We start from the raw sequence: 15,738 nt of genomic DNA, 5'->3' as shown, positions 1-15,738 counted from the left end.
AATGCACTTAGACCTTAGACACAAGGAGTTAGTCTGGTATATTGGATGTCCTGGATCTGCTACCTCCTGGGTGACTTTGGGAAGGAAAATGACCAGCTTTAGTGTTTTGATCAATAAGATCATATGGGTAGCCTAGATAACCTCTAATTTGGGGGTACAAAGATGTGACTGAACAGTTCCTGCCCCCAAGGGGCTTATATTCTACTGAGAGGATATATTGAGGAGAGAACATTATTAACACTTACTGCACCCAAGATGGGCCTTGGAGGAAGATTAAAATTCTTTAAAAGGCAAAGAAGGTGGTCATAATACATAAACAGAAGGCAGAGGCTTGACCCAGTGCAGAGACAGGATATGTATTAGTGCAGTTTAGCTTGAAGGCATAGTGTTGAAATGGAATATAAAGTACAGTTAAACAGATAGGTAGAGCACTCCCTCTGCCTTTCCCAAGTGACCCCAGGGTCCAGGTATTCAGTAGTTCCTCACTCCTAGAATTACAGCTCACTGACCTTTATTGGTGTTGATATTATTTTAAGTCAGCCAGAAGACATAGCTCAAAGTAAAGCAATTTACTGAAATAGCACATAAGAGAGGTGGCTGGGTGACTCAGTGGATAGAGAGCCAGGTCTAGAGATGGAAAGTCCTGGGTTCAGATCTGGCCTCAGTCACTTCCTAGTTGGGTGGTCCTGGGCAAGTCACTTTACCCCCATTGCCTAGCCCTTACTGCTCTGCCTTGGATCCAGTACCCAGTATTGATTGTGAGTCAGAAGGTAAGGGATTTTTGTGGAAGGGGATAAGACTTGGTCACTGCTCAGATAGGGGGCCTGAATTTTTGGGCCAAGGCTTATCCCTGATTGGTCTGGCCATGTTAGGGAAAGAATCCATTCTCAAATTTTTAGGATTTGACCTTTCATATCTTGAGGACCTTGGCACTGATGGACTGTGCTACACCATAGTTTGGCCACATTAGGAGAACTGCATAGCTTGTCCCAAGGCAGGAAAACAGATGACTGATTTTGAGAGCAGAGACTCTTATCTTTCTTGCATGACCAACCCAGGGTATTTGGTTCCTGATCATTGACACACTGGATAGTTCCCCTAAAAGGTTTTCATAAATACATGTCTATGTACTTACGGTATGCTAAGCACTGTTAAATTCTGAGGATATAAATAGTTGACAATACCCTTACTGAGTGCCAAGGTCATAGTCAGGCAATGGGCTATGTTCTGGGGTTGCAAAAAAAGGTTAAAAATGGTCTCTCCTCTCAAGGAGCTCTCTGTCTAGTGCAGCGGTTCTCAACCTCTCAATTTGTAGCAATGAGAATATATAATGCATAGCAGGTATTTACATTCAGAATCAGAACTGTAGCAAAATTACAGTTTTGAAGTAGCCACCAAAATAATTTTTTGGTTTGGGGTCACTGCAACATGAGGAACTGTATTGCGGGGTCACGGCATTAGAAAGGTTTTGAGAACCACTGGTCTAGTGGGAGAAACACAATTATGTACAAACCATATATACAAGGCAAATTGAGGATGTTCTCAGAGGGAAGTTACTTCATTTAAGAGAAAGGCACGATGTTAGCTGAGACTTGAAGGAAGCAATAAGTGTTGGAGGCAAGGGAGATCACCAGTGTTAACACTTGCATCATGGAGATGGAGTGTTAGAAGAGGGCAGTAACAATGGATCACAGAATATCTCCAGAGGCAGTAAGATTTAAGAAGACTGGAAATAGCCATGGTAAGAGTTGGAGCAGCTGGGAGTCAGTATGAAGGGCTTTGAAAGCCAAATCAATCTTATATTTGATCCTGGTGAGATGAGCCACTGGAGCTGATTGAAGTGATGAGAACCAGCACTTGCTGGTGACAGTGTCTGAGGAGAGAAGGAATTAGACATTTTTCAAAGGTGGAAAAAACAGGACTTGACCATTGACTGGATATCAAGCAAGAGATGATTGAGGAGTTGAGGAAGACGCCCAGGCTTCAACCCTACAGGACTTGGAGGTTAATGGTATCCTCCATAGTTGAGAGGATTTGGTGTGGGGGGGAGATAATGAGTCTGTTTTGGACATATTGAGTGTTAAATGTCCATAGGACATCCAGTTCTAAATGTCTAAAAGGCAATTGAAGACCCTAGAGATCAGAAGGATTAGGGTTGAAGGAGAGGTTCTGAGAATCACCTTCATGGAAGGTGATATTGATATCATGGGAGTGGATGAGTTCATCCAGAGAAATAGTATATGGAAAGAAGAGGGCCTAGGAGAAAGCCTTGGGGAACCACTACCATTGGTGAACCTGACATGGACGAAGATCCAACAGGGGTTAGAGGAGTGGTCAGAGAAGTAGGAGGAGTACTATTCAAGACAGGAGAGAATGTCAAGGAGGAAAGAATGGTTATGACAGTATCAAAGGCTTCAGAATGGTTGAGAGGGATGAAATTTTAGAAAAGACTGATTTGGATAAGAGATTATTGGTAACTTTGGAGAAAGCAATTTTGTTCAGAAGCCAGAATGCGAAGAATTGAGAGGTAAAGTGGAGGCATCTATTGTAGATGGCCTTCTCAATAAGTTGATCCTCAAAAGGGGAAAAATACGGGGTTAATTAGGTTGAAAGAACCCTCTTCAAGCACTTCTCATTCTAATAGGGGAAACAACATGCAAACAACCACAAGATACAATACGGTGTAACTTGTGGGTAAACTTTAATAATGAGAAGGGAAATCCAGATATGGAAAGCTTATTCAATTTTTAATCAAAGCCTCTGGATTTTGCTATATGTAACAGTACATAAACAGTTCTTGGTACATAAGCATTTAAATACTTGTTTGCAAAGGTTTGAATAAGGATTTCTAGACAACTTGAGGCTTTAGGTCTGATGTAAGGATATAATAATGACACAAATTTTGAGCCTAGGGGACTAGGGGAAAGGATAGGAAATTCTGCTTTGAACTTGCTGTTTGAAATGCCTGGGGGACATCCACTTTGAGATGCTTAATAGACAGTTGAGGAGAAGAGAAGTCAAGTGAGAATTTAGGACTGGATATGTAGAACTGAGATTCTGAAGAGATGATAATGGAACTCACAGGAAGTGCTGAAGTCCATTGAGAATAGGGAAACCTGCTTTGTTTCAAGTTGAGAGGCTATCCATTCTTTCCAAAATAAAATTAAGAGGTTGCTTGCTGGTTTGTTCCAAGATTGTAGTACTGGGATCAGGAAGAGAACTTAGAGGTCATTTGTTCCCAACGCTTCATTTTACAGATAAACCGAGTCAGAGAATTTGAGCAAGTTGTCCAAGGCCAAAAAAAATTAGTAAGTAGTAGATCTGGAATTCTAACTCGAGCTCTCTGGCTCTTAACATTTCACACTATGCCACATCATCCTAAACCCCAAAATTCTATATTTGCATATAAAGTATATTGAATCTTTTTTAGCTCCTTTTCTATCTAGTCAGTGTTTCATTACCTTCAACCATTGAATGAACTCAGAATCCATGTTCTGTACATATTATCCAGATTCTCTATTTTTACCTCGATGAAAAAGTAGAGTATTTAGAACTGAAAGGGACCTTCATCTAGGCCATCCCTGCTCAGCTTCTTAGGACCTGTTTAATTATAGGCAATTTGGTTTCCTCATCTATGAAATGAAGGTATTGGACTAGATTATCTCTGGGTTCCCTCTGACCTCAAAATTTTACAATCCTATGAACATTTTATTTTACAAAGGACAAAACTAGAATCAGGCGTTAAGCTCAGGGAGGGAAATCATTTGCCAGAGTACACAGGCAGCCAAGATGGAAAGCTCCGTTCTCTCCCTCCAAATCATGTTCTTTGCGGCACACCACATGGTAGGAGAAGGCATCTGCTGTTGGTGAAGAGACCCTCAATACTTCTGTATGAAACAGGAAGTAAATTGATCATGCTTTTTGCCTTCAACCTCGAGTTTCGGGACTATTTTGCCCAAAACCCCAAAATTCTATATTTGCATATAAAGTATATTGAATCTTTTTTAGCTCCTTTTCTATCTAGTCAGTGTTTCATTACCTTCAACCATTGAATGAACTCATTGAATGAACTGAGAAATTTAGGAGAGCTTCTACTCTCCTGACACAAAGGAATAATGGGAATCCCATTAGCTGTCATGGTATTGAACCTTTGTCATAGAGTGACCCCTACTGGAGGAAGGTGCAGTTATACTGTTGCTGTACATGAGGGGATTTTTTTTTCCAAGCTTCTTGGAGATCCAGGGGGTGGTTTCTTTTAAAATGCCTTTGTATTTATATCACAGTAATTTGCCACTCCTTCCTCCATATTGAACCTCTCCTTAAAACAATTAAGCAAAAACATACAAACCTTATCTGATGTGTAATATTCTAGCCTAATGCCTCCCCCCACACACACTTCTCTGTGCTATTAGAGGGTATGTTGCAACCTTTCAATGTCTGTTTAATCTCTGAGATCTTTTTTTCTCATCCACCTTTTAGTAATTTTTGTGTTACATTGTGTAAATTGTTCTCTTAGTTTCCTCTATTGAATCAATTGGTAGTCTTCCCAAATATTAGGTCAATAATCCATTCACATGCGATAGCTTTTTTGGCATTCCCCAAATAATGGGTGCCCACTCTCTTTCCAGGTCTTTGCTACTACAAATAGAACTGCTACAAATATTTTGGAAAATAGAATACCTTTGTTTCTGTTTCTGGATGTATGCCCAGTACTGGGTCACAGGGTCTAAGCAGTTGGCCATTTTTTGTGGATAATTCAGAGTTGAAATCCAGAATAGGTACATCCTTGTACCTATCATCCCACAGCCCCTCCAACTTTGACTTTTCATCGAGTCTATTTGAATGGTGTGAAGTACAACCTCAGAGTTGTTTTAATATGCAGTTATCTTATTACTAAGTAATTTTGAGCATGTTTCCAAGTGACAATTTTTCATTATTTTGAAAACTATTACTTAGGCATTCATCTTTTGGGGAATTGATTTTTGAGGTAAAACTTTAAATGTCAATCATGTCAACTATCAATTAGTTGAGGATAAGCGATTTTCATTTCCTCTGTTCCACAATGCTGCAATTTCGCATATTCCAGAAGAATATGGTAGAAGGGACATTGAGAGTTAGGAGACCCCAATGCTGTCCTCTGGACTTTTGAGTTCTTTGTAAAGTGATGGTAAGTAAATACTCAGTCATTTCTAAGGCCCCTTCCTAACTAAGTTATTTGTTTTGCTCTCCCAGATGGAATTCTATGTCTCCCTAGCAGGAACAGCAAAGGATACTGGGGCATGTGACCATGATTCAGGGACTACAGTTAGTATTAGGCTCATTTAAGAGGTGAAGTAAGGATAGCTGGGTAGTGCAGTGGACAGAGTGCCCGACCTGGGGTCAAGATCTTTCTGAGTTCAAATCCAGCCTCAAACATTTATTAGCTGCATCACCCATGGCAAGTTACTTTAGCCTCTTTGCCTTTGTAAGATGAAAAAGCAGAAGGAGGAAATGGCAAACTACTATAGTATCTCTGTCAAGAAAATCTCAAATGGGACCATGAAGAGTTGTCCCTGATTGGAAAACACGTCAACTACAATAACAGCTGAAGCAGTAGAGGAAATTCCTCATTGATAGGAAGAAGGAGTGCTTGGGGGTTTTTCTTTTAAGTTTATCCCCCCCCCACTCATTTTGTTTCTCAGATCAAGCCACGTAATAAAGGAATCCCCTGTAACAAACCAACATGGCCATCTAGCCTCTTCTTGAAGACCTCCAAGAAAGGGGAACCTAATATATTTTTCTTTTTTTCATCTAACCTGAATTTATCACAGTTGATCACAAATTTCCCAATGGCTAAGTGGGCTCTTTGCAGCTTCTGTTGCTTTTATTGCTCTAATTCTGCCTTCCGGGGCTAAACAGAACAAGTCTGAAATCCTGAGAGGGCTCTACCCCAAGGCCATATCCTTAGGCATGTTGATAAGCAACTGAACAGATTCAGCAAAGATTTTTAAATGCCCACCTGGTCATACCCTTCCCATTCCTAAGATCCTGCACCACCCCCACATTACATAGCACCCTCCCCCTGCCCCATCTCTACTGCTAACATCCCCATTTCTTTTTTTTTTTAACCCTTAGCTTCTGTCTTAGAATCAATGGTATTGGGTTTTTAAGGCAGAAAAATAAGGGCTGGGCATTGGGAGTTAAGTGACTTGCCAAGGATCACATAGCTAGGAAGTGTCTGGGGCTAAATTTGAACCCACGTCCTCTCATCTCCAAGCCTGGCTCTTCATCCACTGAGCTGCCTCAATGCCCTTTACCCCATCTTTCCAATCTTTTTATACCTTTCACCCCACCACATACCCTGAGATCCAGTGACACTGGCCTCCTTATTTTTTGCACAAGAAATTCCATCTCTTAATGGTGCTTCTCCTTGGAAAACCCAAGCCAATTAACGGTATAGTATGTCAGGAAGGGGTAGGGGGAACCACCACCTACCACCTAGTAGGAAGAGTGTGGATATAAACAGAACATTCTAAGCAAGATTCTTGCACTTGAGTGCCCCTAACCCAGAAAGGGCAGAAGCAATAAGGCAGAAAACCCCCAACAATAACAATAATCGCTGATATTTATAAAGCATTTTAAGATTTACAAAGGAAAGCATGTACTGTTATTATCTCCTTTTGACAGATGAGGAAACTAAGGCCCAGGGTAATTAAGTGATTTGTTCAAGGGCTTAAATAAAAGTCAAATGTCCTAGCTGTGTGACCCCTAGATAAGTCACTTAACCCCAGTTGCCTAGCTTTTAACTCTTGCCTTAGATTGGCTACTTGGATATCAATTCTAAGACAGAAGATACAGGTTAAATAAATTTTCAAAAATACAAGGCAAAATTTGAACCCAGGTTTCTCAATTCCAGGTCCAGCATTCCTACTATATACATAAAGCTGAGTTTGAGCTCAGATTAAATCCTGTCCCAGACACTGGCTAGCTTTAACAATAGCATACTTGCCTTTTAGGGTTGTTGGAAAGAAAATACTTTGTAACTCTTAAAATGCTATAGAAATGTGAACTATTATTAAATCCAGAGGGTCTCTGTGTACTTACAACTCTTATGGCTAATGAGATCTAAAGTCCTCCTTCCTTTTTCTCTGGATCTCCAATTTTCTTTGTAAAGCTAGGCTAAAGGGAGAAGACCTAACTCAGGCACCTCCCTACTTCCCCTAGTTCTCAGTGATGCCAACCCTGTCAGCAATAGTGCCAAAGGCCAAAAAAAAAATTACCAAAAATGTTTATTGCTAAGAAAGCTTTCATCCAGTAATACCACCGTGGAACAGGAGGCGTGAGGGTATTTAGGTAGAGACATGATATCGCCCCTTGGCCCTTCTGGCCAATAAAAAAGTCTCTCAGCCAAGTGCTCCTCTTTCAGAGCCTGCTGCTGTGAGTTGGACCACTGCAGCCTGAGCCAGAGGGGTGGCTGAGCTTCTGTCACTTATACTGGGGGGAAAGCGGGGGAACCAGGTGAGCGGCACACACGCTCAGCATCTTGTCGATATCCACCTGGGTCGACTTGTCCACCTCAGCCTTCAGCTGACTCCCAGTAGTAAAGCTCAGGATGGGCACAGGCTCCTCTCCTCCCTCCTCTGCAAAGGGAGCCAACACTAAGGGGGTAACTGGGGGCCCCAGAGAGGGAGGGAATGGGAATTTGTGGCTCTCACCTGAACCCCAGCTCTGGACGGGGCAAGACCAATGTCAATGCCATTCCCAGAACAGTCATCGAGATCATGGGAAACTGGGCCTGTGCTTAGCCCTGGTGAAGCTGGACACCCCAAGTCCAGCAGGGGGGAGGACCCCGAAGGAAGTTCCCAAAGGCTTCATTGCTAGGGCTAGACGCTGAGCAACACTGACCTCCCAGGGGTGAGGCCTGTGGCCTCTCCACCCTAGCCTCCTCTGGGCCTCCAGATGCCTCGTCTGGGACCAAGCCTGGCTCCACTTCGACCTCAGCTTCCCCCTCCCCAGCCTGGTTCAACTCGGGGTTGCTGTAGTTGATGTACTGATACAGGGGCCGAAGGCGCTGAGCTTTCCCTGCAGATGACCATAAGTACAGCCCATGAGCCACAGGAACACCCAGCACAGCCCTGCAGGGTCCCGTCTCCCCCATCTCATTTGGAAAGATCCGCTTGGAGAGTAAAGAGGGAGTTGGGGGTTCTGGAGAGGAGAGCAGGAGCCGAGGGTGCAGGGAATCCTGGCTCAGACTTCCAGGGCGTGAGCAGGTCCTCGGAGCCCCGGGAGCCACAAAATGCCACTCACTCTCCAGCCCGAGGGTTTCTGTTGGGGCGGGTACCAGGGCGGCGGTAGCCAAAGGGGGAGGCACCCCAAGGCTCTTGCGCTTCTTGGCCTTCTTGTGCTGTTTGGCAGGTGGGGAGGGCTCTCCTTGGGGTCCATCAGATTCCTCCTTTCTCAAGGGTGGCCTTCTCAGGTCAGTGTGCTGCAGCTGCAGCTCGGCCTCCACCCTGGGACAGACACAGGGAGAAACGGAACAGGGGATGCTGAAGAGCCAAGATCTCCCATGAGGCCCCAGGCGCCCCGAAAAGAACAACACCCGCCCTACCGCCTTGGTGTGAATGAGTGGGTACCACTGGGGCTGCCTCCAGCCTCTCCCTGCGAATTCCTCTAACTAGGGAGCGAGGACAAGATGGGCTATAAATTCCCTCTAGCCAGCCCCCGCAGGTCCAGTTTGTCTCGGGATTCAGCACGTTGGCCATATTTAGTCACATTACAACCCACCAAACCTCTCTTCTGCCTCCTAATCACATACTCCTGGCTCCGACTTCTGTTCTCCTTACTCCTCCAGGCTCCCAAGCCTACATCCCACAGTTCCCCTCCTTACTCATGGGCCTCAGTGACAGCTTCCCCTCCTTCCAACGCTCCCCACCACACCTCCCCCCTAGTCTCCATGCCTGCCCGACCCTCCTCTGCAGGGTCAGCCCCGCCCTGCCCAGCGCCCCTCGAAGGGGCAAAGCTCAGAGCCTGGGGGAGCTGGGCGCCCCGGCTCGGCTAGGACGAGGCCCCCGCGTGGCAGACGGGCGCTGTTTCGCTCTTCCCTCCAGTCCAGCAGCCAGTGGAGGGGAGTCTCAGAGGAACTGCTGAGACCCCGGCCTTTGTTCGTCCCCCTCACTTGACCGGCTTCCTCTTGAGCCCGTGGCTGGCCCGCAGAGGCGGGACGGGCGGCGGGGGGCGGGGACCCCGCGGCGCCTCCAACTGTTCCTCGTCCTTGGGCAGCTCTTCCTCCAGCTCCGGCTCGGGCTCGGGCTCGGGTTCCGGCTCCGGCTCCAACTCGGGCTCCAGTCCCGCCCCAGCCTGACGCTCTTCCCCCTGCGGGTCAGCGAGGTCTCGGGCTCACCCGCCCGGACCGTTATGGCTGGAGGCCCCCTCCCCCTTACTCCTCAGCCCCTCCCTCCCGGTGGTCCCCGACTGTCACCTCCCCCACGTTTAGAGACCCCAATCAGCCCCTCCCCTCTTACCCCACCGGGCCCTTCACGCGGCACTCCCACTCCCACCCACCGCAGTCACCTCTGCGCCCGGACCTCCGGGGCTCTCCGGGGCCTCCCCAAACTGCGCTATCCCCACTTGGTTTCCCGGTCTCCTCCCGGGCCCCGTCATGGCCATGACCGCAGGGAAGGGGGCAGGGTGGGGGGGAGATTCCCCTTCACTGGAATCCCGGGATGCGACCTCCGGTCCTCAGCTCGCGGGATGGAGGGAGTGTTAGGACGAGATAATGAAGGGCCTCGTAGTACCGTGTTGCTGAGGTTACTGACGATGTGACAGAACTGTGAGGGCTGGTGGGATCCTGTGCCTCCAGCCCAAACTCCCCACTGCCCTTCAGCTTCAAGCCATGCATTCCTCCAACCGACGGGCTCTGGGGCCCTTGCTGGAAAGCAGCTGAAATGTAAAAAAGAAATCCGGCTTTCTTTACTCTCAGGGAGCTTTTGTGCTTTGCCAATAGGACCTCATTTGATCCCCACAACCCTGGGAGGGTAGGTGCTATTATCCCTGTTTTATGGGTGCTGGAAAGAGACGGGTCCAGATTCAAAGGATTCTGGGTGTCTGAGGTCGGGTTTGCACTTGAGGCTTCCTCCCTCCATTGTCTTTACAAGGAAACCCCTTGACGGTACTGGCAGTCTCCGTCCCTGAATGACTGAACAACTAAGTCTACACGTCCCAAACCGAATTTACAGTTTCCCACCTCCTCTTCCTCCACTCCAGCCCTCCCCCCTCCCTAATTTCCCTCTTACTGGGAAGGGTACCACCGTCTTCCCAGTCCTTCCCGCCCACAACCTGGATGGGGTCCTCGAATCCTCACTCTCACTCCCCGCATCCAACCAGCTGCCAAGTCCTGTGGATGTTTTTACCTTTGTAATATCTCTCCTATCTATACTTCTCCCTTCTTTCCTGTGTCGCTGCTAGCAGTCTGTCAACTTGCACCTGAACTAGTGTAATAGCTTTCTGGTTATTCTCTCCAACCTTTCTGGCTAGTGTTGCCTCAAATCTCTCCCCCACACCAGTACATTCTCCACTCAGCTTTCAAACTGATTTTCCTAAAATGCAGGTCTAACCCTTTCTACAATCTCTTGCTTAATAAATGCCATTGGCACATGTAAAACCCAGTGGAATTGTTCCTGGGCTATGGGAGGGAGAGGAGGGAACAAACTTGATTTTTGTCATCCTTGGAAAATGCTCTAAATTAATCAATTAAATAAAATTTAAAAAACATATCATTGGCTCCCTGTTGCTTCCAGGATGAAATATAAAATTCTCTATTTGACTTCTAAAGCCCTTACCTTCCTAGTCTTGGGGGCAGCTAATTGGTGCAGTGAATAGAGTCAGGAAAGGCTCTGGAGTCAGGAAAATTCAATTTCCTGAGTTCAAATCTAGCCTCTGATACTTACTGGCTCTGTAACTGGCCAAGTCACTTAGTTAAGTTTGCCACAGTTTCTTTTGTCATGAGCTGGAGAAGGAAGTGGCAGATCCCTCCAGTATCTTTACCAAAAAAGTCTTAAATGGGGTGATGAAGTTGGACACAACTAACCAGCAATGGTCTTCTTACACTTCAGGCCCCTCCTAGTGCTTGGAGATCCTGTGACACTGGTCTTTTTGCTGTTCTTCCCACTAGACACTCCATCTCTTGGCATCAGGCATTTTCACTCACTGTCCCCCTATGCTTAGAGTTCTTTCTCCTCATCTCAACCTCCAGACTTCCTTGATTTCTCTCCAGGCTCAGCTAAAAGCCTGTCTTTTGCAAGAAGCCTTTCCTTATCCCTTAATGTCATTGTCTTCCTTCTGAGAGTATCTTCAATATGCCCAGTCTTATCTTGGGTGTACATAGTTGTTTTCATGCTGTCTTTCCATTAGACTGTAAGCTTCTTGAGGGCAGGGATTCTCTTTTTTCCTTTTTTTTTTTTTGGTGTAGTGCTTGAAATTCTCTAGAGACAGTATTTCTTAATTAAAAATTTTTATTAACAAATTTCCACATAAGTTTTTCAAAATTATATGATCCATATTGTCTCTCTCCCTTTTTCCCTTCCCCTCCCAGAGCTGACAAGCAATTCAATCTATGTATTGTTGCACAAAATATTTCCATATTCAGTTTTATAAGCTAATCATTTTATAAAACCAGAATCCCCAAACATATGCCCAAATAAAAGTGACAAATCATATGTTTTCATCTGCATTTCTACTCCAACAGTTCTTCCTCTGGAGGTGTGTAAGGATAATTTTAGTATTTTGACTTAAATCTAAATGATTGGTCACCAGGGAAAATTCCCCAATAATAAAATACCCAAGTCAGCTGGGAATTATGGAGATTTTAATTAATATAGAGAGAAGGAATTAAGGAAGAGAGAGAGAGAGAGAGAGAGAGAGAGAGAGAGAGAGAGAGAGAGAGAGAGAGAGAGAGAGAGTTAATTTAAACTGCTTTGGCTCAGGCTGAGCCAGGCAATAGTTAAAGGCCTTGGCCAAAGTGGCCTCCCTGAGCCTAAGGGTAAGGGAATCAGTCTTATTACTCACCACGAGACCATCTCCAAGCTAGATTCCAGTCCTTCTCTGATGGCAATCTCCTGAACTGAGTTCAGAATAATCTTGAATTGACTTTTAGCCTTCTTTTAAAGAGAATTTTCTCTTATGTCACCTCCCCTAAATGTTTAGGTCTACCAATCACAGTAGACACTTTTTTCCAGGACTCCCCATTCTTAGTTCTCACCACTCTATAGTTCTCACCTCTTGTTAGATTATATCTTCTGAGGTACTTCACACTTCTTTGTTAAGCTTGCCTTTTGTGAATTACTTGACCTTTTTGTGATTAACCTTTACAGGTACTTAACACCCTTTTGTATTAGATCTAAAAATAGACCTAGCTTAAGGTTCTAGCTTCACTATAAGGTATGAGTTAAGTACCTTCATTGTTCAAACAGGAGTTTACAACTTTATCTTTCCCTAAAGTATGTCTAAGTATGGGTGGAGTAATGTAAAGTTCCCAAGACATTCCTGATTCTTGTTAGACCAAGTATCTCCATTGTTACAATAAGAAAATAGCTAAATCAAATCTTCTAACGTACAGTCTGAGTAGTTTTTAAGATTCACAGGTGGATAGCATTCTTTTTCATAAATCCCTCAGACTTGTCCTGCATTGCTGTATTGCTGTTAGCAGAAAAGTCTATCACATTTAATTGTTCCACAATATTACTGTTACTATGTATAATGTTCTCTTGGTTCTGCTTATTTCACTCTGCATCAGTTCATTATCCTGTTCATCATTCCTTATAGCACAATAGCATTCCATCACCATCATGTTCCACAATTTTGTTCAGCCATTCCCCAGTTGAGGGATGTCCCTTTAGTTTCTAATTCTTTGCCGCCACAAAAAGTGCAGCTATAAATATTTGTGTTCAAACAAGTCCTTGCCCATTTTTTTCAGATCCTTGCCAATTTTTTTCATCTCTTTGGGATACAAACCCAGTAGTGATATTACTATGTCAAAAGGCATGCATTCTTTAATAACTCTTTGGACATAATTATTTCTTAATTTTTAAATAGTTTAGTATTGACTAGATAAGACATCTTTATTGTAGTTAAATTACTCTCTTGGTGGTCATAAGACAAATGGAAACTCCTGCCCTAGGTACCTATATACATTTTGGGTAGCTCATTATTCAGCTCCTCCCTTGAACATCCCAAGACATCTCTAATTGGCAATCAGCTAATTAGGAGGTGCTCCATCAGATGCTCCACTCTTCCCTGTACTGACTGATGAAGTTTGCATATAAGCTCTAAGCCAGAAATCACTGCAGAACATAGAACACTATAGAAAAGTAGAAAAAGCAGAAGCCTGAATCTGTGAAAGAACCACATTCCTTAGGACAAAGAGAATAGAAAAATCCATAAATGAAATGGAGTGGCTTGGAAATTCTCCCTAATACAGGGGAACAGTCTGGGGGCCTTTACAATCCAGATCTCTGGTATAAAAATAATCCAGTGAATGAAAAATAAATTCTCACATTTATAAGCCCAGACACAAGTTTAATAAATGCTTGTTGACTTGACTGTTCATAAATGACTGTAATGCAAAAGGTATAACGAGTGGGTGCAAGAGAGGTAAGAGCAAAATGTTTCCTGGAAGGAGAGCCCTGGTTTCTGGATTTAGTTTGAAGGAGTTAGGGAAAACTGCATGGAGGAAATGGTTTTAAAGATGAGCTTTGAAAGGCTTTATGATGAAGTACAAGACTCCTCAGAGGACCTTGGTGAAAAACCTGGCTGAGGACAGCTAGTTGGATCATACTTAGAGATGGGAGGACCTGAGTTCAAATTTGACCTCAGACACATCCTAATGTTATGACCTTGCTTAAGTCACTTAACCCTCTTTGCCTAGCCCTTGCCACTCTTCTGTCTTAGAGTTATTACTAAGATAGAAAGTAAAGATTTCAAAAAGAAAAAAGAACAACACAGCAACCCAGCTGGGACGCTGGCCCTTCTGAGTGCTTTTCCATGGACGGCACAACAGATCTCTCTTGCCCAAAATGCCTTCCCTTCTTCCATCTGCTGAGAAGCCTCAGCTTCCTCCAAAGCTCAGCTCCAATGCCACTGCCTGCAGGAAATGGAACTGCCACTTCCCTCTCCCTCCAGAAATGACTTTGAATTTACTTTGTATATTGATTTAGTATTTCATTTTCTAGGTAATTGTTTACATCAAGAATAAAAAGAGTTCGTACCTGGGGTCTAAGTCTGGGTACTCCCACCAGAATTCCTTATCTGCTCTCCTGATATAATTTAACCCAGGGCTCAAAAGAACGATACTTTGGAGAAAGGGGATAGAAGAGACACTGACAGAGCAATGCCAAGAAGATAGGCCTCACCCCTCCTTCTCAGAAATCTGTCTCCAGTGGTGGAGGTTTCTTCCACCCCTCAGAGAGTTCCAGGAAAGTGGGCACTTAGGGAAAGGCAGGGGAGGAAGCTGGGAAGGCTGGGGTGGATGTCAGGAGAAAGGATGGAGCACTGACAAAGTCATAGGTTGGTGGAACTGCATCAAGGACTTTCTCCATTTCCCATTAACCCTGGAGATCTGAGCCTCCTACCCCATCATTTCTCCCATCTAGGGCACTGGCCCACTGGCTGGGCCATGAACTAGTCTTTGCAGTCTCTTGGCTCTGGGCATTCTCTCTGTCTGTCTGACTGTCCCTGATGCTTAGAACACTCTCTTCAACTCTGCCCACTGACTTCCCTGGATTCCTCTAAGTCTCAGCTAAAATCCTATCCTTTGGAGAAGCTTTCCCAAACCCTCTAGCTGCTCTTAATTCTTCCCTATTTATTCTTAATTCTTATTTTTCTTAATTCATTTATAATTCGTATTTATAATTTATAATTCTTAATTGATTCTTAATTCTTCCTCTATATAGCTGGCTTTGTGTGTATCTGTTTGCATGCCCCCTCCTTAGACTGTAAACTTCTTGAGGGCAGGGATGGTATCCCTACTGGTTGGCTGAGTGCCTGATACATGGTAGATACAGAACAATGTCGATCAATTAATCATTTTGGGCACAGGCACATTCTGCTGCTGCCAACTGAAGCCAGGCTCCAGAAATGGGAAGTCCTGGATTCAAATGTGGCCTCAGACACTTGGCTTTGTGACCCTGGACAAGTCACTTCACCCCCATTGCCTAGCCCCCACCACTCTTCTACCTTGGAACCAATACATAGTATCCGTTCCAAGATGGAAGGTAAGACTTTTTTTTTCATTTAAAGAAGAATAGGGAGCCAGAGCAAGTCAACTGGAAATTCAAGTCTAGAACAGTAAAAAGGCTGGAGCACCATCCCAAATTCCCAGCACTTTCCCCCTTGCTTTCCTGACCTAGAGAAGGGCCAGGCACAAACCATGGGCCCCTTCACTCTTCCCACGACCCCAGTGGATGCCTCCCTGGGGCTCCCAATAAACGGGAGGGGGTTTGGAGAGGCCGGTGCACCGTCTATCCGTGCAGAGGGGCGGGAGCTAGAGCCAAGCACCCCCTCCCCCAGATGCATTCATTCGTTCGGTCAGCAAAGGCTGCTCCCTTTGTCCAGCTCTTCGAAGTCCGTCGGTCCGGCGTGGACGGCTCGCATCTGCACCAGAGCCCGTGCTTGCTCGCGGCTCCAGAGCTTGTGGCTGGGGTAGTGCCCCACCTGACGGCCGAAATCAGCCATTACACTTCCTCGCCGGTTCGTGGCGGCGACGCG

General features: G+C 45.0%; 1 protein-coding gene across 1 annotated transcript; it reads right to left on the bottom strand.

The window, feature by feature from the left end:
• Positions 1-7,250: 7,250 nt before the first annotated feature.
• Positions 7,251-9,867, bottom strand: C1H16orf86 (chromosome 1 C16orf86 homolog). Its single transcript, XM_016427706.2, has 5 exons — positions 9,550-9,867; positions 9,155-9,351; positions 8,287-8,489; positions 7,885-8,061; positions 7,251-7,619 (listed from the first exon to the last, which is right to left on the bottom strand). The coding sequence occupies exons 1-5, from the start codon at positions 9,643-9,645 to the stop codon at positions 7,465-7,467; spliced, it is 828 nt and encodes a 275-aa protein (XP_016283192.1). The 5' UTR covers positions 9,646-9,867; the 3' UTR covers positions 7,251-7,464.
• Between the last annotated feature and the right edge of the window lie 5,871 nt (positions 9,868-15,738).

This window comes from Monodelphis domestica, chromosome 1 (genome assembly GCF_027887165.1).
Source record: "Monodelphis domestica isolate mMonDom1 chromosome 1, mMonDom1.pri, whole genome shotgun sequence".
NCBI classification, from domain to species: Eukaryota; Metazoa; Chordata; class Mammalia; order Didelphimorphia; family Didelphidae; genus Monodelphis; species Monodelphis domestica.
Note: the sequence above shows the minus strand (reverse complement) of the source record. Positions and strands in the feature narration are given on the sequence as shown.